This window comes from Hermetia illucens, chromosome 1 (assembly GCF_905115235.1).
Source record: "Hermetia illucens chromosome 1, iHerIll2.2.curated.20191125, whole genome shotgun sequence".
Lineage (NCBI taxonomy): Eukaryota > Metazoa > Arthropoda > Insecta > Diptera > Stratiomyidae > Hermetia > Hermetia illucens.
In genome coordinates, this window is record NC_051849.1 from 68,235,518 (window position 1) to 68,261,900 (window position 26,383).

Below are 26,383 nucleotides of genomic sequence, written 5' to 3' on the forward strand. Positions count from 1 at the left end.
GTAACATGGCTAGAAGCAATATTAAATTCGTGTCGGCTTTTGTATTTATTTGCTTGGTGAAAGGGAATATGGCCCAAGTGGAAAGTGCCGATTTGAACCTTGATGATATTCTTAACGTAAATCTTATGCCATCCGCCTTGTTTTTGCATCAAGACGTGCCGGTGATCAGTAACAATAGTGTTCCAGAAGTTAAAGTAAAAGGAGACTTTAGTAAAGCATATGAACTAATGGGGTTTCACAGGTACGTAAAGGATACTGTAAGATTATTATTATCCTTTCTGATTCATAGGAACAAAAGTATTTAATTTATTAAGAAAATAAATATTTTTAAATCTGTTAGATGTTTATCATTTCTGGGGATATTATAACCAACTATTTAGATCAATTATCACGAGGTGGTGCATATATGTAGAGCACATTCCACTGCATGCAGTCTTTATATCAACATTATTAATACTCCAATAAGAAGAATATTACTAAAAGGACCCCATCTATATTTTGCATGCTACAGGAATAAAGACTTCGTAAGGGCTATTCAGCAAGAATGGATAGAACCTAAATATCAAATAAATATTTATTTTTCCAAGATCACAATGAATTAATTTTCGATGACTTTTCAAGTGTATTAATTTGCCTACATTCATTCCTAGCAGGATGCAGCATGGCATACCGTGCCGCATGGTTCCAACCACATAAATGTTTTCATTGCTCCCTAAAACTCATCATTCACCACAATAGCTTTTACAATCCATATATTGTCGAGGTAATTCCAGCATGATATAAGCCACAACATACGGGACTTCTTTTGAGTCTCTGTTGGATTATTCTTACATTTAAATTTTAAAAAAAATATTTATTGTCATAGCCGTCTACCTATTTGCACGATGCCTCTTTACCAAAATAAGGATTAGCTCCCAATTATTTAGAAGAATTAATAACAAAGAGTGGTGCATAAAATTAATAAAAATTTAACGGGTTAGCCTTGTGAGTTATGATTTAAGAATACACTCCAAGTGTTCCCTTCTCGTCGTAAAAGGCGAGTAAATAGTACAGAAATTTGTGGGTTAGCAATATAAACTGGATATTCTCTAAAGGAAACACCTGAAAACCAAAGTGGGGTCTGACAACAACTTGCTCGGGCATGTGATGGAGGGTGGGCGGCGTGGTCTTAATGGCCATAAAAACAACAGTGAAAGTTTTGTAGAGTTCTGCGATTTTCACTATTCTGTCATCGGTGGAACATTATTCAAACATAGGGCCTGTTACAAGGTCAATCAGATTGACCATATCGCTATCAACAGTAGACTTATGTGCTGTCTTCTGAATGTGCGTAACAAAAGAAGTATTGACACTGGTTTCGTAAAGGACCATCATCTTCTGGTCGCTTATCTTCGTGTGCGTGTTTTTACTACCTTCGTTCGCAAGGCCCTCCTGCCTTATAAAGTTGTTGGCCATAAGTTATAATCTGTATTGTTTACACGGCAAGAAAAGAGGTTTCAAGACCTGACTGACTACGGAACCGTAAGAAGGGGTTGTGTTGAACATGGCGTGCTGGAGCTGGTATGCGTCATCGCAAAAGGAATGTTAGCATTGCGTTGGTAAAGGAAGAAGTTGTCGCAAATAGCATCGTATACCTCATTACGAAAGAGCTCCTGAGTCTTTCGATGGTCCTATTAGTGCTGTTAACGGAAGACTTCTAATCCACGATGATGAGCAGTTGAAGAGGTGAAAGGAGCACTTCACCACAATTCAGAATTTTATAACTTTCGGTGGAGTTCCACCTCTTGCATCTCTGCCATGAATGTGCTCAAACTTAGTAAAGCCGCTGGGTTTGACTGTTTCACGGCGGAACATTTCCCCACAACTCCTACAATTTCTTCAGAGTTGTTAATTCCACGTATTCATAGATGCTGGGAATGTAATGTAATGTAAGATCTTTCTCATTGAGTGAAAGAAGGAAATGATCGTTAAGATTCCTAAAAAGACAGAAGTCTTGAGTGCGGCGAGTCGAGGGGTATTTGTATGCTTCTTACTGTCGCGAAAATATTAGCTGAAATCATCCTGAACGCATCAAGAACCACCTCGAAAGCTTGATCGACAGGGGCAGCTGGTTTTCGCTCAGGATTCTCTGATGTCGACTTCATTAACATTCTTCGGATCACTGTGGAGTAATGTGTGGAAGTCGAATGCGAAATCCGTGTTCTTCCCATATCGATTAGATTTTTCATGCTATCTTGACTGGAGGACGTGATGGGATTCAAATACTATCATACTAAATGGGAATAGTACATAGAAAGTGGCGGTTACTGTTACTAAGAAGTTCCCCTAGTTTTCATGAATTCATGTCTGCGTCGTATCATCGGGACATTTTGGCCAGATACCTGTGGATGTGTTGATTAAAAAGCGGAAGTGGCAATCGATGGGTTACACATTAAGGAAAATCGTAGAGGGAATTAAATCGCATTACCAGGAACCGACGTAAGTGTAGTTTACGTGCTATGCCCCATAATGGGGTTTATGGCGATCACATAAGGGGGTCATCCCACTTATTGGGTTCAGATATGGATTTTTTTGTTGCACCAATTGTATCCAAATATAAATTCTACACATCTCTGGGTAAACGTTTTTTTATATATTTTTTAAGGTTTTGTGAAATTTTTGTGTGAAACAAAACCTTATTAAAATCGATTCACTGTCTGTCTGTCTGTTACACGCACTTTTCTCCAAAACGGCTAAACTGATCCGAGCGAAACAGATGGGAATTATGAAATCCCCCGCGTACAGTGAGTGATATAAATTTAGGTGGAGTTTAAAGGGGGGCTCCCCAAACATGCAAAGGGAGGATTTAAAATTTTTGGGGTATGGGGAATCAAATGAAAGGTCTCGGTTAGTAATTTTCGAAACTAACATTAGTTTTGACGTGAATTGTAAAGTGCGCGAGTAAGAAGTCAAAATGTACAGACATTAAATGAGACAGGACTCATTTTCAAAAACTACCCAACCCAAAAATCTGAAAAGAGTCGGGGTGGTGCGCTTAGATGAAATGAAATCTACGTCTCAAAATATGTGCCATTTTGATATCTGCTCAAATAAACTTACTAATAGTATATTACCAACTTTTATGAATTAACTGAAAACCTAGGAATACAATAACAGTATAGAGGACAATATTCTGCATAAACATGCCAAATTTTATGGAAATCTGCAAATAAGATGCTGACGTCATAATTAACGAGAATAATTAATATTCGCATGAAATGTTAAAACTTCACTCCCGAAGAATCTACTTCTCTGCAGTCGTTTTTGAGGTTTTATGTAAAATAAAACCTTATTAAAATCGGTTTACTGTCTATCTGTCTGTCACACGCATTTTTCTCGAAGACGGTTGTAGCGATTCACACCAAATTCGATGGAAAATTGGGAACTGTGAACGATCACGCATAGAGTCAGTTACATCCTTTTTCGTCAAATTTAAGGGTTCCCGATACATGCAAAAGGGAGTGTAAATTTTTTTTTCACCAATTATTGTCATCTGTAGTGTCAAATGAAAGGCTTCGATTAGTACTTTCCGAAGCCGGTCTTTATTTTGGCATTGGTTGGTTGTAAAAGTGGCGAGTGCGGGGCGTCGAAAGTGATCATCTCTTTAACGGGCCCATTCTCAACAACTACCCAGCCGGAAACTCTGAAAAAAAAAATAAGAAACTACCACTATATGGGGCCTAGGCTCCCTCCAGACCGATATCTGTTCAAATAAAGTTAATAATAGTATATTACTGTAACTTTCAGTAATTGGTTGCAGAACCCTCCTTAGGTTCATCCTTGCACCACAAAATTGCAACAATGTAGATTACAACCTGGAGTATGAACCTACCAAGTTTGGTGGAAATCGCACTATTACTCATCATCATCAACGGCGCAACAACCGGTATCCGGTCTAAGCCTGCCTTAATAAGGAACTCCAGACATCCCGATTTTGCGCCGAGGTCCACCAATTCGATATCCCTAAAAGCTGTCTGGCGTCCTGACCTACGCCATCGCTCCATCTTAGGCAGGCTTTGCCTCGCCTTCTTTTTCTACCATAGATATTGCCCTTATAGACTTTCCGGGTGGGATCATCCTCATCCATACGGATTAAGTGACCCGCCCACCGTAACCTATTGAGCCGGATTTTATCCACAACCGGACGGTCATGGTATCGCTCATAGATTGCGTGATTGTGTAGGCTACGGAATCGTCCATCCTCATGTAGGGGGCCAAAAATTCTTCGGAGGATTCTTCTCTCGAACGCGGCCAAGAGTTCGCAATTTTTCTTGCTAAGAACCCAAGTTTCCGAGGAATACATGAGGACTGGCAAGATCATAGTCTTGTACAGTAAGAGCTTTGACTCTATGGTGAGACGTTTCAAGCGGAACAGTCTTTGTAAGCTGAAATAGGCTCTGTTGGCTCACAACAACCGTGCGCGGATTTCATCATCGTAGTTGTTATCGGTTGTGATTTTCGACCCTAGATAGGAGAAACTGTCAACGGTCTCAAAGTTGTATTCTCCTATCCTTATTCTTCTTCGTGTTTAACCAGTGCGGTTTGATGTTGTTGGTTGATTCGTCTTCGGTGCTGACGTTGCCACCATATATTTTGTCTTGCCTTCATTTATGTGCAGCCCAAGATCTCGCGCCGCCTGCTCGATCTGGATGAAGGCAGTTTGTACGTCTCGGGTGGTTCTTCCCATGATGTCGATATCGTCAGCATAGGCCAGTAGTTGGGTGGACTTGAAGAGGATCGTACCTCTTGCATTTACCTCAGTATCACGGATCACTTTCTCGAGGGCCAGGTTAAAGAGGACGCATGATAGCGCATCCCCTTGTCGTAGACCGTTGTTGATGTCGAATGGTCTTGAGAGTGATCCTGCTGCCTTTATCTGGCCTCGCACATTCGTCAGGGTCAGCCTAATCAGTCTTATTAATTTCGTAGGGATACCGAATTCTCTCATGGCCGTGTACAGTTTTGCCCTGGCTATGCTATCATAGGCGGCTTTAAAGTCGATGAACAGATGGTGCAACTGTTGTCCATATTCCAACAGTTTTTCCATCGCTTGCCGCAGAGAGAAAATCTGATCTGTTGCTGATTTGCCTGGAGTGAAGCCTCTTTGGTATGGGCCAATGATGTTCTGGGCGTATGGGGCTATCCGGTCTAGCAAGATAGTGGAGAATATCTTATAGATGGTACTCAGCAACGTGATACCTCTATAATTGCTGCACTATGTGATATCTCCCTTTTTATGTATGAGACAGATAATACCTCGTTGCCAATCGTCAGGCATTGATTCGCTGTCCCATACCTTGAGCACAAGTTGATGAACCACTTGGTGTAACTGTTCGCCTCCATATTTAACCAATTCGGCTGTAATTCCATCGGCTCCTGGCGACTTATGATTTTTAGCCAATGAATTGCACTATTACTTACAAATTTATGTTAGGTCAAAGTTGTCACTTCTTTGCAAATTCAAGACTTTGAATGTCAATATCACTTGATAGTGGATATTCTCACATTATATATGCATAAATTACGTGCTAGGCACTAATGGGCCAAATGCACACTCAAATGTCTTGGTAAAAGAAATACGATTTGTTTAAATTAGAGGCAAATCCCGTATATTTTCGTGAGTGTCAATATTTCGAGGATCATTTGTTCCCTTCCTCCGTGTTTATTATCCATCTTATCAGATATTTGCCAAATCATACCAGGTTTGTCCATCATTCAAAAAAACACTGAGGAAGGTACCAACTGGTTTCCGAAATATCGATATTTGCAAAAATTTATCGGGTTTGCTCTTAATTTGAAAAACGATTTCCGCTTTTCTTTAATTTACAAAACGATCTTCTTTGTTCTATATATAAATTCGAAGTGAATCAGGACTCATTTTCAGAAAGTCAACATTATTTATGGATGACCAATTGCCATCGGATACCCGCTGTTCCAAACTCCACTATCTCGCACCAATTTTACCCAGCTCGTGAATTTTCTCCGAAAATACCTAACCGCAAATATGGGGAACGATAGTAAATATTTTGAAGCAAATTCTATAATCATTAACAAAGTTATAGTAGGTCAAACTTACTTGAAACGCCAAACTTCCTGTTTCCAACTTGTACTTGTGGTGCGTTGACGCATCACAATCCGCTTTTTAATTTTATCGAGAATTCTTTAACATTTTTCAGAGGCAATGTAGTAAGGCACGTAAATGTCGTTATAATGAAGAAACAAAAGACCCCTACTCCGTTTCCCTTAACTGGCAAATAGAGTAGTATGGATCTAATGGCTATTTTTCGTATCTTTTTGGCTATTCGGTGTATTTTTAAGGTTTTGTGTGAAACAAAACCTTATTAGAATCGAGACGGTGTCTGTCTGTCCGTCTGTCCGTCTGTCCGTCTGTCTGTCTGTCTGTCTTTTTTTTTTTTTTTTTTTTTTTTTTGAGGAGGTGGAAATCTTCAAAAGACACTGGTCTGGACACACCAGCGTGTGGGATTTTTATCCACTAAAACCACCCCCGACTCCCTCCCTGCCCCGCGGCACCACCATAAGGTATTACATCACGGGGCGGAGTCAGCTCACTCTAGCTAAATCCCATTTCTTCTATACGCGGCGCACGTGACCGCGCTTTTCTGCTTTCCTCTGCCTTTCGCAACTTATCTTGAATCGATGCGATCATGGAGTTGACCGCATCCCAATTCTTTGATGTGCTAGCATTTTCGGCACCAGATTTTCTGGTACCAGCACCTCTCCTAGAGTCTCCTCTAGGTTCCTCCTTTCTTCCACAAATCTCGGACAGTGGAAGAATACATGCTCTGGGTCCTCTGGGACTCCATCGCAATTTGGACAGTCGGGTGAGGTCTCCAATTTAAACCTGTGAAGGTATTGGAGATATCCTCCATGTCCCGTGAGAAACTGGGTGAGATTATAATTAACCTCACCGTGTCGTCTCTCCAACCACTCCCTGATGGCAGGAATGAGCCTGTGAGTCCACCGACCCTTTCCCGAGCGTTCCCACCGCTCTTGCCATCTATTTATGGATCTCTCCCTCTCAGCCTTCTTCGTCTGCAATAAGGGAGAGATTGGCTTCGCATGGTATATATTCGCCATCTCATCTGCCAAGATGTCAATGGGCATCATTCCAGAGATGACGAATGCTGCATCATCTGAGACAGTCCTGAAGGCAGAGCATACCCTCAGGGCTGTCCTCCTGTAGACTGCATTCAGTTTGCTAATGTTAACTGACATCCGCAACGCCTCGCTCCAAACTGGGGTCGCATAGAGCATAATTGAGGTCACCACCCTGGCTATAAGCAACCTAGAGGTATGCCGTGGCCCTCCCACGTTCGGCATCATCCTGGCCAGGGCCATACTGGCAGTGGATGATTTATCACAAACATACTGTACGTGTTGCTTATAGCTGAGCTTCCTGTCTATCACCACCCCCAAGTATTTGATGGCCGGCTTGGAAGTGATGATATGATTCCCGACTCTAACACAGGCGTAATTTCTCTTCCGGCGCTTCGTGATGAGGACCGCTTCCGTTTTTTCCTCCGCAAGCGTCAGACCAGAGCTCTCTAACCAGCATTTGACAGCACTGATTGCCTCGCTTGAGTATAACTCAGCATCTTCGAGATGCTTTGCGACAACAACCAGTGCAATGTCGTCAGCGTAACCCACCACTGTGGCTTCCTCCGGAAGGGGAAGATTAAGTACATCGTTGTACATGATGTTCCACAGTAGTGGGCCCAATACGGAGCCCTGCGGGACACCCGCGGAAACGACGTACTCCTGCGGTCCGTCATCAGTGTCGTACCAGAGTCTCCTTTCAGTTAAATAACTATCGACAATTGCGGCGAGGTAGGCGGGAATACCAACCTTCGCTAGGGATTTCCGGATTAGATTCCAATTGGCCGAATTGAATGCATTTTTCACGTCCAGGGTTACTACCACGCAATATTTGCTGGTACTACCCTTTCCGTGGATTGCATCTTCGGCCAAGCCAGTAACCAATTTGATGGCATCAATGGTTGATCTGGCTTTACGGAATCCATACTGCCGATGTGAAAGGCCGCCTTGGCTCTCAACTACTGGGAGTAATCTATTATAGATTACCCGCTCTAGCATTTTCCCCACCGTGTCCAAAAGACATATGGGTCGGTATGAGGATGGTTCACCTGGTGGTTTACCAGGCTTAGGCAGAAGCACCAACTTCTGCCGCTTCCATACCGCTGGAAATATTCCCTCGGACATGCACGCTTCGAACAACTCAGCAAACATGTCCGGCCTGGATTTCATGGCAAGCTTAAGGGCCTTATTCGGTACTCCGTCCAGACCCGGTGCTTTATTGTCTCCTATTCTGCCGCAGATCTCGAGGAGCTCGTCTCTGGTGACTGGCGGGATTGCCGTCACATTCAGAGGTGGTTGGAATGTGTCGGTGTTCTCCTCTTGCTGGGGGAATAACCCCTGGATGATTTTCAACAAGAGGGCGGGGCACGTGATCTGCGGAGACGAACGGCCTCTAAATCGTTCCATCACGATTCCATAAGCTCTTCCCCACGGATTTACGTCCGCTTCTGAGCAGAGCTCCCTAAAGCATTTCCTCTTGCTTCGCTGGATGGCGAGCTTGAGGGTTTTGCGGGCTGCCTTGTAGGCGCACTCTTTCTGCCCTTGATCTACTCTACCTACCGCCCTCTGAGCCGCTCTTCTCGCTCGGTGGCAGGCTGATCGAAGGCCGGTCAGTTCATCATTCCACCAGTAGTTTGGTCTTCTACGGGGGAATGCGCACCTCCTAGGCATGGACGCATCACATGCTTTGGCGATGCATTGAGCCAGATGGACAGCTCTTTCCGTAGAGGCGCCTGCTATATCAGGTTGATCCAATCACACCTCTAAGAAGCTCTGCTCATCCAAAGATTTTGCAGACCAGCCTGAAATCTTTTTCGGTTTAGGGCATGATAGCTCTTTGCCCTGAGGTTCGACACATGTCTCAAAGAAAACTGCCTGGTGGTCGCTGTGGGTGTAGCGTTCACTGACGCACCAGGACATACCACGCGCCAGCGAAGGGCTGACAAAGGTCAGGTCTACAACCGAGCCTGATTCCCCTTTCTGGAAGGTGTTTACAGCACCTTCGTTAGCCAAAACTATGTCCATCTGCGCAAAAGCTTCTAATAAACTGCGCCCCCTAGCATTTGGTTCCCTACTACCCCACTCTAGGGCCCAAGCATTGAAATCACCAGCAATCACCTTTGGACTTCGTCCCTTCGCGTCGAGAACAAGATCATCAAGCATTTGCTCGAATTCAGACAGTGTCAAACTTGGCAGGGCGTAGCAGCTGTAAACATATACACCACTTATTTTCGCCCACACGAAGCCACTGCCTGCCTGACTTGCAGTACATTGTATGGCCTGTCGACCGCAAGCCCATATCGCCGCTCCACCAGTCGAATCTTTGACCCATATGCTACCGTGACGGTGTCTATACGGTTCGCTTATGATGGCGATTTCCATCTCAGATTCGAACGTGGCCTGCTCAAGTAAATCCTGAGCGACCCTGCAATGATTCAGGTTTATTTGAATAAACCTCATTTTCTCATTGCAGTGAGCGCCTTCCTAAATTCTGGACATTTACCACTCCCGGCAATATGCCGGTTATCCTGTCCCTCTTTTACTTCGCACAATAGGCACTTGGGGTCCCTATTGCACTCTCTGGCAATATGGCCTTTCTCCCCACACCTTCTGCATCGATCGGATCGATCAATGCTGCTGGTGCATGCCTTCGCAAAGTGTCCAAACATGAGGCATTTAAAGCACCTCTTCAGTGAAATTTGTTCCCTTAAACGGCAGACAACCCATCCAATCCGAACCCTTCCGGCAGCCAATAACATCTGTGCTGCCTCCGCTGGTACTCGTATTGTGGCTGTTTGAGTACCACCATAGGCTTTTCGTAAGCCCACAATAGACTCCTCGGTGAGTTCTTTCAACTTGAATTGCTCCTTCAGAGCAATACAAATTTCTTCTTTCGATGTTACTTCATCGAGATCCTTACATTGAAGGTAGATCTCATGTTTTTGGGCACGCACTGCGGCATTCTCCCCAAGTGAGTTTTTCACTTGAGTGCGAAAGTCATCAGTTTTGGCCACGCTGGATCTTTTCAGCTCGAACATGAGATCCCCTTTCTGGGTTCTTCGGATTCGGTTTACATTTCCGCTCAGATCTTTTAGGCCGGGATCCGCTTTGACCTTTTTGAGTATCTCCGCGTAGGACAGATTGCCCTTACTGGAGATAACAATTACATCTGGACGAGTTCGCACTTTTGCCTTTCGTTCCGCTTTTTTGTTGGTAACTTTAGTCCATCCATCGTTTTCGCTGGTCTTAGGCTTCGCAACGCTGGTCGAGTTTCCTAGATTCGCTGTACGGTTTCCTCCTTCTGACCTGTTGGTGTTGGTTTTCCGGATGTCCTGTCCGCCTTTTTTTCTCTTAGGCGCCTGCTGATTACTTAAAGGATCCCCCTCTTTTTCACGTACTCGCTTATTTCGCTGGGATTCGATGGTAGTACTGTTAGGCGTCACTTGGGTCGCTTGTGATACTGTTGGCACAGCGTGGTTCGGCGTGTTCTTATTGTTCTTTTCCTCCATCTGTGATCTATTATAGAGAACTCTAATAGCCCTCACCATATTCTTTATGGCTTGGTGCACGTTGTGCTTGTCCTTGATAAACTCGGACAGCTCAACTATTTTTGCGCCAAGCTGGGTGAAGGGTAATTCCTCCAGATCAGGACTCTGTTCCCTATAAGTCCCGGCAGGGTTACCCCTTTTACACGGTCCTTCACTTTTGGCGTTTGTTGACCTTGCCTATACTTTGTCCTTCATCGTCTTTGGCATTAGTGGAGATCTCAAAGTTGATGAGCTTCTTTTGAATGGATCTCTTCCTTGTTCCTGGAGCACCTCCTGCTGTCGAACATCTTGAACATGTGCGGTGGGTGTTGTCACGGTTTTTGTTGTCCAAAAAGCTGCTTTTAGTTCATTTTTGTTTGGTCTTGTTATTGGTGTTCTCGGTAAAGTCGTACTTCGCTTGAATACTTCCTTCTCCAGATCCAAATCACTTGTAGCATTATATGCCAAGGTGGCCAAGTTGTCCACCACCGAGGCACTGCGGTCGAGGGATATCGACGACCGGGAGCCCGCTTGCTCACTCCCAAAAGCCGCCGGTACTGGGGTTCCGAGTCCCTGCACCGTAAGTTTCCTCCTTCTCTCGTCTTCCATGGTGGTTTTATGTTCTGGGTATCCTTCCCATAGCCATTTTGGTCCGCGCACCAGAGATGAGCAAACACTAGCCCATGCACAATCAAAAAAGAAAAGTGCATGAACATATATTTACACATCAATAGGTATGCCCCTATCCGCCAGCTGGGGTCGCGCCTGATGGGAGATCTGGCCACTCCTCACAGGTCTGTCTGTCTGTCTGTCTGTCTGTCTGTCTATCTGTCTGTCTGTCATTCTGTCACAGCCGATTTATTCGGAAACGGCTAGACCGATTGTCACGAAAATTGGTGAGAGTATGTAATCTGGTGTTCCCTTTACATGCAGTAAGTGGCGCCATCTTGTGTTAAGTTTAAGGGGGGGCTCCCCGTACATGTGAATGGAGGGTGCAAATTTTTTTTTCACAGAATGTAGCCATGTAGGGTATCAAATGAAAGGTCTTAATTAGTACTTTTCGAATCTGGTTCAATATTTGATATTAGATGAAACATAGGGGAGTGAGGGTTCAAAATATGACCCACAAAAAGTGTAACAGGTCTCGTTCTCAGAACCTATCCAACCGAAAAATCTGAAAAAAATCACAGTGGTGCATCTTTACGGAATCTAGGCCTCAAAATATATCCGGTTCCGATATCTGCACAAATAAAGTTAATAATAGTATATTTCCACATTTTAGAAATTTACCCGGCACCCCCCTTATGTTCATCCCAGAAGTACAAAATTTGGCATGTGTCTAATGAAGAACATAATGCACAGTTTGGTCCAGTTTGACGAAAATCCAACCATTATTAACAAAGTTATAGGGGGTGAAACTTTACAATTTTTTGTGAATTTCGTGCACTCTACAACCTGCATGACGTCATCATCACATATCAATTCGTCAATACCACAACGAAATGAGTTCTTATGAATTGGGTCGCAAAGAATTAGTTTGTTTTAGTTTTTTAGTTATTTGTCAACCAGACATGTGTGCATGTAGGTATATGATATATGCGTGCTAATGAACTTTGCGGGTAGTGCCTAATTCAAATAGATATAAGAAGTAAATCCGAAATATGGGTACGATCAATTCATATACGTACGTGCATATATGTGTACAGTATTCGGAAATAGACAGTTTGTTTGTTTAGGGTGAGTGGAATATCTATGGCTGTATGTACGTATGTCTCGTAGTTTGGTAAAATATGAAGGATTATGTTGGATTTGTAGCTATATACGGACAGAAAAATGTGTGCTGAAGTTTCTTACATAAGATAAACACAAAACCTTTATACCCGAAGCGCGAGCTTCCGGTATTCCGACTTGTTTTACTGTAGTTAGCAAAAATCCATCTCCGCAGAGCTCATAATGCTCCTGTCTATTGCAATAGTTTGCCTAGTATCTAATCAACATTTGGGTCAGGTTATAAATTAAGTGTATCTGTTTTCTTAAAATGTTAGCTCAAGTGGCATATTTTTGTACAGGAAAATGATGAACGAGTATCAATGCAACAACTTTATTGTCAAACAAATAATGCTGGAAATTGGCGGTCCAACCATGAACTCAAGTTTATACCATCGTATTGGTACACCAGCCGAAGGTATGTAGAAGTTTACTATTTGTTTTCTCATAAATGATAATCATAACTGATCTTCCAACTCTAGGAGAAAATTCAACTTACCCAAACATGACTACAACTAGGCAGGCAAAAATGATTCCAAACGGAGAGTTGCTATATGATTCTGGATCATCGGGTTATAAGAATTGGCTTTCAAAGTATGACGGCATTCTTTAAAGGGGAGTAAATTCAATTATAATCCATTTACAGAACAACTACTTTAGATGACATCTACAGACAGTTTTCAAGCAACAGCTTGGCAGTACCCTCAAACAATACTCTAGCAACGAGAAGCCCAAAAGGTAAAGATCCAAATCTTAATCGTCGAAACAGTTACGGCGTGGATGAACTTACTGAAGACGATTATGAAGAAGGAGATATCACAGGCTACGCAGTACAGCAACCAATGCCTATACAGCAAACTGAGGTAGCACAATGCAAGATACAAAATGAATAGATAAGATATGAACATATTATTCACACGTTTAGAATTTAGGAATCGGAGTAATACCTGGAAGGAACATTGCAGAGATACCATTACCCGTACCATATCCTACTGCAGGTAGTAAAAACGGTAAGTATTTCAACTGACTTCAAATATCGTGTACAGATTAACTTACTTGTAAAGGCGCGATTATAGTATAGAAGTGTTCTTACAGACTTTCGCTTTTAAATTAACCAAACGCTTAATGTTATCACGGGACAACGTGTATGCAATATAGTCTAGTCATTAAAACTTTCAGCCTTCGAATTATTTCAGCCAAGTCCAGGCCAATGAATATCAAATTGAAGTTGGAGCTAGAGGGTGGCATAAGAAGCAAAAGTTATATAGCGTTGATGTTCGCCTCCCCTTGTAGGAAAAGAATAATGACAGAAATCGATTACTATGAATGGTCAATTCTAAGTAAAAAATGTTTCGTACAAGTAGTTTTCCAGTTATTCATGTTCAAACATGTCGTTTTTAAGGTTTTGTGTGAAACAAAACTTTATTAGAATCGAGTCTATGTCTGTCTGCCACACCCCATTTATTCGGAAACAGCTAGACCGATTGTCGCGCAAATTTACATACAATAAGTGGCGCCATTTTGTGTTGAGTTTAAGGGGGGGGGGGGGGGGGTCCAGAGGTACGCTTTCGTCCAGGGCAGAGCCAACTCATCGGGCGCTGCCTCACCTCTGCTCTGGGAGCAGCGTGACCGAAAGTGGCGACAGGTGGTAATCGCTCCATTTATGGTATATATAACCTTAAACCCGATATGAGTGCGAATTATACTGAAATGAAATCCGTCCTAAGTTCAAACCTACACCAGGCCGAAGTGAACTTTTTTGTTTTTGTTGAGGATGCTGGGAGTCCTGAATCCGCATCCACTTGATGGCGGACCGGACCACTTGGGAAGCAACTTACTTCGTCTTTTGGGGTCCACGGACTCATCTTTTTGGGTTAAACACCCAAATTCAAAAAGAAAAAAATAAATCTTGACTGACGGTTTCTTTTGCAGATAGAGTGTTTGGCATGGTTTGTGTAAGTTTGCAAGCGCTTACCGCTTACCGATAATGGAGTGTCGGTTTTTTGGATAAATGAAAGGAAACTTGCTTATCTCCTCAGAAAACACTAACGCACTTGCAAACGTGTGGATAGTAATGTTTGGTTCCACATGATGTATATTTCCCAGAAGAATATCTAATCTACCTAAGATTCGGGTAGATCGTTGGTGGCACGTAGTAAGACTGATTAAAATGCAGAGAACAAACTTATAAAGAAGTGTAAAAGAATAAAAGTTAGTTATATAGCAAAATTAAGAAGCCTCTTGAAAACACTCATAGACGAATATAGGTTTGTGGCGTATCTCTAGAGAGTTGTGATCGGTTCCCTCAAAAGCCATGCGAGGAATTACTTGCACTCAATTTATCATCATTCAGGTGTTATTCCCTCAGCAAGGGAGGGAGGGAGGGAGGGAGGATTTTATCCACACCCTGACGGACATGGTATCGTTCATAGATTTCGTCATTATGTACGCTACGAAATCGTCCATCCTCATGTAGGGGGCCGGAAATTCTTCGGAGTTCGCAATTCTTCTTGCTAAGAACCCAAATCTCCCAGGAATACATGAGGACTGGCAAGATCATTGTCTTGTACAGTAAGAGCTTTGACCCTATGGTGAGACGTTTCGAGCGGAACAGTTTTAGTAAACTGTATTAATAACCGCATTAAATAGAGAAGAGCTATTGGAAATTTGCAGTAGGATAGACATGGGGAAACGAAACTTCGGACCTGAAAAGTAAACTTAATAAGGGTTAAGCTCGCGGTAAAGACAAGGCCAGATTGAATGACCAAGTTGAACGAAGCTTGTATTGTCAAGGAAATTTTCCCAACATTATCGGGGTGGTAGAAGCTATAGTTAATAAACCTTTAGTTAAGCTACACTTTTACCGCCCGATATATCTCTTAAACACCATGAGGTAACTATTGAAGTGGTTTCACTACGTTGAGTGGTTAAGTAGTTAGCCTAGAACTACAAGCTTACGATTGAGACCCTTAGATTAGCTGCCCTGCAGGTTTGATGGGAGGGGTTGGAAAGGGGGCGGTTCCTCCCGGGGATTAGCAGTTTTTACTATTGACGTTGAATTTGAAGTTCAAGGTCGGAGTCAACCACACAGTTCCATAGAAATTGCGCTGCCTAATCTGAATTACATTCGACTCACACCAAGCTAAGAATTTAGTTGGACGCTAGCTGCCTCTGAAGGTGGTATATTGACATTCATAATCACCGAACCAATTTGCACGCAAGTTTGTAGCTGCAAACGAAGCTCCAGAATGCGTTTGGGTTGTTTTAAGGTTATTTTGTCTGTGGCGGCCGTGCATTCTGTGGCCGTAGGGGTATCATGCAAATAATTTTCGTGGCCTTCAGCGCGGCTATTGTTCCAGCCCGCGCATCTTATTTCCTTCCCATACCAGAAACAACCGAGAAATTGAGTGATAGCTCTCACGACCCAACATTAATACCGTATTCTTCACTTACAATAACTTATTTGGATTAATTAACCAGAAAGAGAAAAAGAAACAAAACACCAACCACCAACCACCTGAACGATTTACTAAATTAGTTTTATAATTTAAGCATTTACGCGAAAATATGAATTGTGGTAACTTTTCAGTATCCATAAATTCCATGCAAAATCCAACTGGCTCTCATTTCCAATCGGCTTACATTAAGGACGCTATGCGTATGTATAGATGAGTTAACAAAAACATAGGGTAATAGATTGAAGAAAATTGTATATTGAAAAGTGAAAGTTAAAGTTGTTAATTAGTACAGATTTATAAAAAAATATTTTTTTTTTTTTATGAAAACGCCTTGTAATCAATCTCAAGAACTCTAAAGGGAAGGGGGCCTTTTGCCTTGGGCGCCAACTCTGTTTGGTACGCAACAACTGTGGCCCCACATTGGGCCTGTACGTAACAAAGTTGGCTCCCAACGTGGGGCCCGAAAGTTTGCATTCACAATATCTTTTGGGGTTTACGCTCGTTCGGCTTGTTAGTATTAGGATCAGAGCTTCCTTCGCTTGCGAATACTCTGACACCTAAACGAACTTGGGAGGATAGTGTTCACCAGGTAAATATCCTTTTGTAACTTTGAGCTTGACGCTCATTACAGGGCTCTTCAGCGAATTACTCTGCATAGACGCCTGAAATTATGGCCAAGGTGATGCAAGGCTGGACTCTCAACGTAACAGAGTTGACGCCCAACGTGGGACCACTGTTATTGCGTACTTAACAGAGGTTTTCGACAAAGCCTTCACAAGCCCTTTTTCATGAATCGAAATCGCGTGTATTAAATTTTTGCACCACTGCCAGTTTGTATGGATGAAATTTTAGGTCTTCATGAAGAAGAGCAACTGAATGTTTGCGTGCAGATCGCTTGAGGGATTTCAAAATCGCCTTCGGGACCTTCTCGACATTCTCTGAAGTCTTAGTGGTTTTTGAAAGTCCTGGCTTTTTTTCGCACACTGCCAGTATCCATAAACGTGTCCACATGATCGATTTCCAATCAGAAACAGGACCTGCAGGCGCGATTTTAATTTTTTTCTAAATGCACGCTGAGTTTCAATAATCGAACGATTGTTAGAAAAGTAAGTCGCCACGCATGCTCTTTTCTTTTCCACTGCATGGTCGTTACTAAACTAACTGTACAAAAAAACATTAGCTTGCGCCGTTTTGAATACGCACACGTCCACTTTCGTAAGATTAATGGCCGCTGTGTGATGCGCAATTCAAATAAGGAAGTTCTCGCGCCGCATCCTGTATTTGTTTTTTGGAAAATATTAGTTTTGATTATTTATGCGTGAATTATAATTGAAATGAACAGATTTGATTTGAGATCTCCCTCTTCCTCTCCTCCTCTTTAAACCAGCAGAATGCATTCACCAATTTTACCACCTGAGGATGCCATGCTAGGGAGGGAACCCCAAAAGTCGCACCTTACTGTGCATGTGAGGCGGGAGAAGCATCGATTGAGGTTACGATCCTTCGTTCCCTCTTTTGTGTAAACGTTCAAACTTAGCAATTTTGCGCGAATTTAGTACTTTTAATGCCATGCAGATAAGATGCGAACTTCATAGTTAACGAGAATAATTGACATTCGCGTGAAATATTAAAGTCGCATTTATGAAGAATCTAATCTAAGAATCTCCCCAGCCCTTTTTAAGGTTTTTGTAAACCACTTAGGTGAAATCTAAGCCTCGAAAGATGTCCCATTCGGATATCTACTCAAATAAATAATATTATATCACCAGCTTTTAGAAATTGACTAAAAAAGAAAACCCTTAAGTTCATCCTAGGATTATTAAATTTTGCACTTCTCTACTTCTACTTTGCATTTGCTAATAATATTAAACTACGAATGTGAAGCGTATGAGATTGACTATTATCAATACAGTACTTTCCATCAAACTATTTATTTAAATGGCTTCCTACAAAATAGAGGGCAATGAATTTTTAACTATGTTCACACGGAACTGTCATGCACTCATTGCTCCTCACATAGGGAAACACAGTCTTTTATACCGGAAGCGTCAAGCTTCCGGTTTTCCGACTTGGTTGTGTTTTACTTTTCCAGGTTCAGCTCGCGTGTTGATCTTTCGCTAGGCTCGTGCGAGTTTTTGTAAAATGACACGTGAGTGTTCAAAACACCAACATTCCCGAGCCTGACTGGCATAAAGGAAATCACGCCCGTCTAGAACATTTCAGTGGGGCTTCAATATTTGTGGGCGGGCATTTACGGCCAATTTACGGCCATCTCTGGCCTCTAAGGATGGTTTTCACTATCGCCCAATTGCACTATGTCATTACAAGTCCTGGAAGAATTTATCATATTCATCAAACTGAAACAAAACCGTCGATGGCGGAGAATTTGGAGTGATCTTGTTGCTTTTGTTGACAGTTACGAAGGAAAATCGGCACAGATGATTGACTAAACAGTGGGTACCAAATAGGACTCTGTAATGCGCCTCTTCTTCTGGGACATCATGTAAAAGCATGTATGTAGCATTTAGCAAGCCATGACAGTAGATAATGCCATAATAGCATAATTTATAGTTACAAAGCGTCGCAAGGATAACGTGTTATACTCATGTGAGGACAAACTTCCAGAGTAGAAAATGTAAACAATACGAGTATATTTCGTCTTTTGAAAGTTCATAGTTTTATAGAAGGTTAAACCATGTTCATAGTTGATATCATTTGATTCATGAGAAATTTAGGGGCATATGCGCCAGCTAAAGACTAAACAGAACTAACTCTATAGATATATAAATTAGCTCACGGGAATGAATACCCTCATATGATGATGAGATACGCAGTGAAATTATTTATTTTGTATCGTTCATGTATCGCGTTCATGAAAACCAACTGAACTGAATTGAACTGAATAAGAACATTATCTTCTGATTTAGGTTATTATCCTTCTGGTCATGACGAATATGAAGAGGGTTATGGTACCGACACCTATGGTCCTTCTGCAGGTTACCATTCTAAGGAGCTGGGCTTGAAAGATGTTATGGAGATAGCAATGACAACGTTGGCATATCTATCGTTTGGAATGTTCATCCTGCAAGTTTTGATGTGCATAACAATGGTAATTTCAAAAATTATATTCAAAAGGATATTTTTCGGAATTTCATAATTTATTTCTGATTTGATTTGTAATTTAACACTTTTAAGGACAAATCAAATAACATGATGATGATGCCCATGGAAGCTCCTGATGGTGGCAGCGAAGTAGAAGAAATTCGTAGAAAAAAGCGATCAATTATGAACGAAAGATTGCTGAGGGTAAGTGTTACAACAGTTTCTATTAAAAAGGTATCTCTGAAATAATTAAAAAATATCTCTGACTGAATTAAAACAGGTTTTCAGTATTTCTTATTTAAAAATATATGGATGCACGACAATGCCACTAGTATATAGCCTGTAGTGTAGATGTTTTTTGTATATTGGGTCATTCACTGTAAAGTGGTAGTGAAATTCGACTGCATATGGTAGATATCTTAGGGTGCAGTAAATTTACACGAGCTCTGATTTTTTAAATAAATACAAATAAATAAATGAATAAATAAATAAATAAATGTAAATAATAGTAGGATTTCTACCAAAATTTCCAGTATCGTACTCCATGATCATTGTTATATAGATAGTATAAAGTATAGTATAGATAGTATAAAGTATAGTATAGATAGCATATAGTATAAAGAATGATTCTATTCAAAATATAATAATTTACCCTTATTAACTGCATAAGTTTTTCGGTTTTTCAATTTTTTTAATTGGAATCGGGTCACTGTTTTAAATGTTACCTTTTGAACTTCCCCACTCCCCCTTTTATAAGTAGCATCGAAGCTAACACTTACGAGAGCCTAAAGATAAAGAAGCACGCTTGCCCCAATGTGGGCGGCGAACTTGAATTGTGTCATGTGTCTAAGTAACAAAAACTTATTATGAAGATATGAATTCGCATTACAATTGTAAAGTAAAATGTACTGCAGAAATGCACAATGATCCGTGTACTTACAAATTTTGACACCAAAGGAGAATAGATAGCATTTTCAAGAAACAAGAGAGGAGGATAGCTTATAAGCTTCTCCAAATAAGACTGGCCAGGATATAACGTCTACGCTGGAAGCCGAGTTAATTTTATTTAGTTGCCCGTCCCTGATCCAGTCTTTACCGCCACAAGCAAGAGTTACAGTGTTAATCGCAACTCTAAGGGCTAAGCGGTGGTTATTTAAGCGGAGAGGCAACAGTAAAAAGTAGTCAACTATTACCATTAAGTCACGGACAATAACGCCGTATCCCACGAAACTACTGCAGTTCAATATTGGCCGTTGATTGGTGAGGTTCTGGATATCAAATCACTATTAAATTGAAGGAAAAGCGTATTGGCCTGCCACGAATGAAATGACTCACTTATCCAACTTCCAATGACCGCAAACTTCGAAGAAACCAAAAACAAATCCAAGGATATGACCCAACCAGTTGCTTGCAAAAATCTCGCAGCCCCAAGTCTGCCTTGATTCTTGGCCGCACCATACCGGTGTCCAAATGAACAATAGGGACTCAACTTACAGATCGTCGTGCGAAAGCAGGGTAGGTTTATTTCGAGTAAGTACCAACTGAAGAATTTTCTTAATCGCTACTTCCGCGAGGAGTGCCAACATTCGGAGCAACCCCACTTATCCTATCTCACGAAAAAGTTTATGCAAGCCACATTTATACACTACATATATAGCAAAATTAAGTAATCCTATCAAGATTTCTGCTGTAAACTGCTTTCCTGGATTTAGAAGTTCTGCGGAGCAGCTTGTAGACTTTTTGACACGCTTGATAGAAAATTTATTGTGGGTGGAGGCTTCAATGCAAAATATTCGTACTAGGGCTCAAAAGTAAACTCGATTAGAGGCAAAGCTCTCCATATCGACGAACTGGAAATTCAAAGTATTATCACAAATCTACCCAATTTCTTGACCAACTGAACGCCATAAAATATCTAACTTCATTGATTTGGCATAAGGAAAAATATAAAAAGAAACCAACAATCTGCACAGTCCTGCTTTGATTTAAGCTTATCAGGAAGAAACGGCAGCTGAAGCGTGAATGTAGTAGCAGCTAGAAAAGAGCAGTCAAAAGCATCAAAAAAAGGGAAACATGAGGATCTAAAATGCTAAAATTTAACGTTTATTCCAATCAAAAATCAATCCTTCGGCTGTAATCCCAGACGTCGCACAAGCATTCTACAAGGTGAGGGCCTCATTTACAAAATCCAAAACGGCGATTCTCTTCACACATTCCTGTCTGAGTGTTGAAACTCCAAAATTTGAGAGTCACGTGCAAGAAGTTGAGCTATGGCTTGCCCGATGGAGAATCACAGTCAACGAAACAAAGTGTAGCCATGTAACCTTCAATTCAAGAAACAAACATCTCGCCCAACCGCATACGCTTGCTGCAGTTTAAGGGGGTAAAATTCCTTGGAATATACCTGAATAGAAGACTTACTCAAAGAAAACATATTGAGGCCGAAAAAAAAGAATCTCGGGCCAAATTGAAATTCAAAACTTGTATCTGTATGACATTTTTACGGGTGACTTTCCCTTTCCTGAAATCGGCGCTGATTCAATTTGTCAATGACACATTCTTCAGACCTCCGACTCTTTAAGACAATTAATCCGATAGAGAAGTATCTTGAACTTCTGCTTTGAAGCTCTAACTCGAGTCCACCACAGTGAGCAGATTAGAATCGATCAAGCACTTGAAAATCCAACTCAATGAATTCCTAAAGTTCAATTCTCACCTTAATACCGCGATCAGTAAGGTGTGCGGTGCATTGATTAGCTAGGTCTAAGCAGCAAAACTAAACTGACCCGATGTAAAAACTGATATGACCAATCATATGCTACGGAGTTCGTACCAAGATCACATGCTCATCGGATGCTATGGAAAAGCATATGACCTTGGAACCCATTGCCTAGAATTTTTAGGCCCTGCCAAATAGTGAGTTCCACCTAAATTCTTTCCCTCTGACACTTTCCCTAAGTAAGTAGTTTTAAATCTTCACGCGATTTTAGAACAGACAGTTTTCTTCTTACTCGAATACATAAAAGAAAATTGTTTTTATATTAAAACAAGTCAGGAAACCGGAAGCTGCACGCTTCAGCTACGAAAGGTTTTTTGTGTATTTCCTAGTAGCTAGCACGTAATATATCCATATATTATGTGCGAGTATCCACTTTCGGGTGATATTGACATTCATAGTCTTCAATTTCCAAAGAAGCAACAACTTTAACGTATTATAACTTTGTTAGTAATAGTGAGATTTCCACCAAGGTAAGATCATGCTCTACATTATAACCTACATCACTGCAAAATTTCGTGGTGCTAGGCTGAACTTAAGGGAGGTTTCCAGCCAAATAAAAAAGTTATAGTAATATACTATTATTAACCTTATTTGAACAGATATCGGTATGGAAGGTATTTCGGAGCCCAGGCATCATATAGTGGCAGCCTCCTGATTTTTTTCAGATTTTTTGGTTTGGTAGTTTCTCAGAATGGCCCCCTCAAAGAAGTGATCATTTTCAGCCCCACGCACTCCCCACCTTTCCAAAAAATGTCAAAACTAAGACTCAAAGCTGGTCTTAGTACTACTAAAAGTACAAATCGAGACCTTTAATTTGATACCCAACATGACTATATTTGATGAAAAAAGGAGGAGGACCCCCCCCCTTAAATTCAACATAAAAGGATGTAACTCACTGTATGTGTGAGAATTCACAGTTCCCACCTTTGTACCGAATTTGGTGTCAATTGCTGTAACCGTCTCCGAGAAAAATGCGTGTGACGGACAGACAGACAGACAGTAAACCGATTTTAATAATAACTCTGTCGCACGCGACGAATTATGACCAAAGAAGGCATCGAAGCAGGATCAAACAGGATTCATACGCTCAAAACACAATTAGGCAATGAAAAAGATCCGAGGGAGGAAGAGGAAAACAGCGGCATCTACAAGATGTAAAAGTAGAATCTTTTTAATCTTTTTCTAATAACTTAGCCAAAAATAACAAAGTTACGTAATATTAGCTGAAGATCGTAACTAGAGTTCTCCAACCGCGGGACGTGTTTTCTCAAACCAAAACGTTTAAATTTTACATTACTAACTTATTTTCTAAGAATATGAACATTAATCCAAGTGAAAATAATAAAATTAAAAATATTGTGCTATTGAAAAATAATCACTTCAATTTTAGCTACTTTTTTGCTAGTTATGCAAAGCAAAAACAATATCACGCCAGAGGTTCATATTCTACTTAATTTGATAACAAATCATACCTTCAAATTTCATAACGTTTGGCTCATTACTTTTTGAGTTAGAATTCCCGTAAATGTGAAAAAAAAATCGTTTTAAGAAAAACAGGTTTGAAAAATCGCCTTTCGGATATGAAGATATTTCTGACTCTAAATTACAAACAAAATACAGTTATAACAAATACAAATGCACTCGTAGAAAGCTACATCAAGACCGATGAAACGTATTTATAAATGCGCTTTTTACATAGTTCTCCAAAATTACGTAAGGGCATAAAGCCACTGCATCTGGACGGTAGCCTGAGCCTGCGCTTCATAAGCTCTCGGTTCTACGCTCATAAAACATAAAGGAACACGAATTTTGCTTTGCAGCATATTCTGAGATAGTTAGATTAACAATCTATGCAATTCAAAAAATTCATTTTGGAAACGTCCTAGTTCAACTTACTTATAACGATGTTGTTGTACTGATCTTTTTCCATGATGGCAATCGTTTCTTCCTTGTTTCCGTTTTTCCGTTCACTAATCTTTTATAGCAATCCAAAAACAAAATTCAGTTAATTCATTCAAAAATGTGATGATAATTTGAATACAATATATACGCACTTATAAACTTGTAAATATTCACTTCAATTGTAGATCAACGAGATAACACGCCGCGTTCTGCTCTCTATGGATGCGGTTACATATGTAGAGGAGGATGGCGGCCATTGTTTATTCCGTGTCCTGTGTGAGAACAATAATTTCGCTAGAAACCAACAGGACAGGCAAAAATATTGGATACCTGTCTGGGGGTAAGTTTATTAACTATTTGTAGACAACCACCACATTTCAAAGCTGCAAACCTTTCTAGACTGGGTCTAAGCTGGTTGTCTTCTCGCATGGCTCGTCCAAATACGCCAACCAATATGAGATTGGCAAGTTTGAAGGCTTCCGTGTTTGGTCTAGGAGGCGCGGATTGTGCTCAAACTTATTCCGCTTGTGATTTGGACAGAATGGCAGCTAATCAGCGGAAGGAAAATGAGAAGTTGGATGCAGAGTCAAACGATTTTAACTTTAGGTGGGGTTTGTAGTGAAATAATTAGGATTAAGACATATTTTTATGTATTCTATTTTGATATTTAAAAATAAATAATTATCTATTTTTCCTTCAAAAAGTTGGTTTACATATGGGCATGGCGCTAAATCATTTCATTCAGAACTCGCCATGGAGTAAAAAGTATACGCGATCTATTGTATCTTCTTCTGAAGGTTAAATGAGAAGCAGAGCCTCATAAATAAATTTGCAACACTGTAAAGCGGGAACTGTCCTCATCAATCATCAACGCGACTGCTACGAAACTTTTATCCCAGAGATATGCACAACTTTATACATATAGTAATCCTAAGTGGCTGCACCACACCCAGTTGTAAGGTAGTAGAGAGAAGACAATATCTGAATCAAAGATGCTCTGTGGAGTCGGTACGAGGCTTTCTCACATAGTCCCCCACTCCTCGCAGGTTTTGTCAGTGTATTCCAAGCGGTAGTATTAGCGATGCTGGAACCCTGTCGATGGCTGGGGCATGATCCGAGCCCCAAACGTAACATAGCATTTCTGACTGATAGCCAAGCGGCCGACAATATCCTCCGGGTGGGTGGCGCATTGCACGCGGCCTCTGGATTCCCGGTCATAGAAACATGAGGGGGTTGAGCGGGCTGACGGATTAGCCAGGCGGAGCTCTGCTCTTGGAAGTCCTCCACATTCGGTGTTTCGCTGGTGACTATCAACGGCACTACCTAACAGCATGAACCTCAGATGGCAAAGACTCACCACCTGTGCCAAAACAATGAGGATTTGGCCCGCTAATAACAAAAGCAAAGCAGGAGAGCTCCTGTGTCAGACGTTTGCAAATGTATACGAGACTACGGCGGTCCGCATGGGGCAGTGGGCCATAGGGGACCATGCCGTCAGGTTCGCCATACCCTACAATTCGCATTACTGAAGCTGCGGAGAAAAGAGGAAACCTTCAGGCACTTCCTTTGTGATTGCCAGCTCTAGCTAGAGGCTATGGACACTGGGTAAATCATTCTTTGAGGACCACAGAGAGATTTCTGATTTTAGGGTGGAAGAGCTGCTTTCCTTTCTAAATGCTGCGAGCTCTGAAGATCTGAGCCGGCTGGACTCCGCCCCTCTGCTCTCATAACAGCAGGCACACCACAGCGCTAATTGGGTCCTCGGAGTGGCCACTGATACCTACCTACCCCATGCTCCTAAGCTGCAGATGTAATAGATTGATGATACCTATGCAGTGATTAGGAGAATCTAGATTCGCAATTTTGAAGAATTAAATAAAGATACAAATGCGCCACATCATATATTTATTAATATCTTGGGTGTACGTAACAACTTTTCTAGACTGATATTATCACTCATTATGTATTCATCTCCAAAAAAACAGTGTCTTTCGGGTGCACACTAGAAAGTGCCCTGCTCATCTTGAAGAAAAAATAAACGGCATTTTAACGTGTGGAGTATACCACAATATAAATCCGTCCATACTTTGGACCAAATCTTGGCCAGAGCTGAACATATTTTTTATTAAGGATTGTGGGGTTCTAAGTACGCATCCACTGGCGGACCGGCTTCACGGTGGCAAAGTATGAGCGTATTTACGCTCATATTGTTATTCGTAGTCATGTTCTACGTATTATATAAAGGAACACTTAACATCTGCGAGCCGCTTCGGTCACGCTGCTCCCAGGGCAGAGGTGTGGCAGCGTCTGACGATTTGCCTCTGCCCTGGTAAGAAACCGTAAAGCCGTCAACGTCTAATATTTTTATAGTCTGGGTGCTAAGTTCTAAACGAGGTGTCCGTAGACCAAAAAGGGGAAGTAAGTTGTTCCCCATTTGGTCCGGTCCGACATCAAGTAGATGCAGACTTAGGACCCCGCAATCCTTAAAAAAAATATGTTTCTATGTGCTATTTAAGTAGTCTATCTGAGAGCATTGCTGGCTCTAGTCTTCAACGTGTTTCGTGCTTAGGCTTAAACCAAGCAAAACGACTCCCGCTCAATTAATGTTATTTCAAAAAGATATAAAAGCATGAATATGTACATACGTATGTCTTCCCAACAAGAAAAATTAACTCCCAATTTGATATTGTCGG

At 41.4% G+C, this 26,383-nt stretch overlaps 1 protein-coding gene across 1 annotated transcript; it reads left to right on the top strand.

The window, feature by feature from the left end:
* Nucleotides 1-24,452, top strand: LOC119651543. Its single transcript, XM_038055209.1, has 10 exons — nt 1-241; nt 12,752-12,867; nt 12,932-13,043; nt 13,096-13,312; nt 13,375-13,459; nt 18,835-19,016; nt 19,103-19,213; nt 23,876-24,030; nt 24,090-24,296; nt 24,395-24,452. The coding sequence occupies exons 1-10, from the start codon at nt 6-8 to the stop codon at nt 24,450-24,452; spliced, it is 1,479 nt and encodes a 492-aa protein (XP_037911137.1). The 5' UTR covers nt 1-5.
* The last annotated feature ends 1,931 nt before the right edge of the window (nt 24,453-26,383 follow it).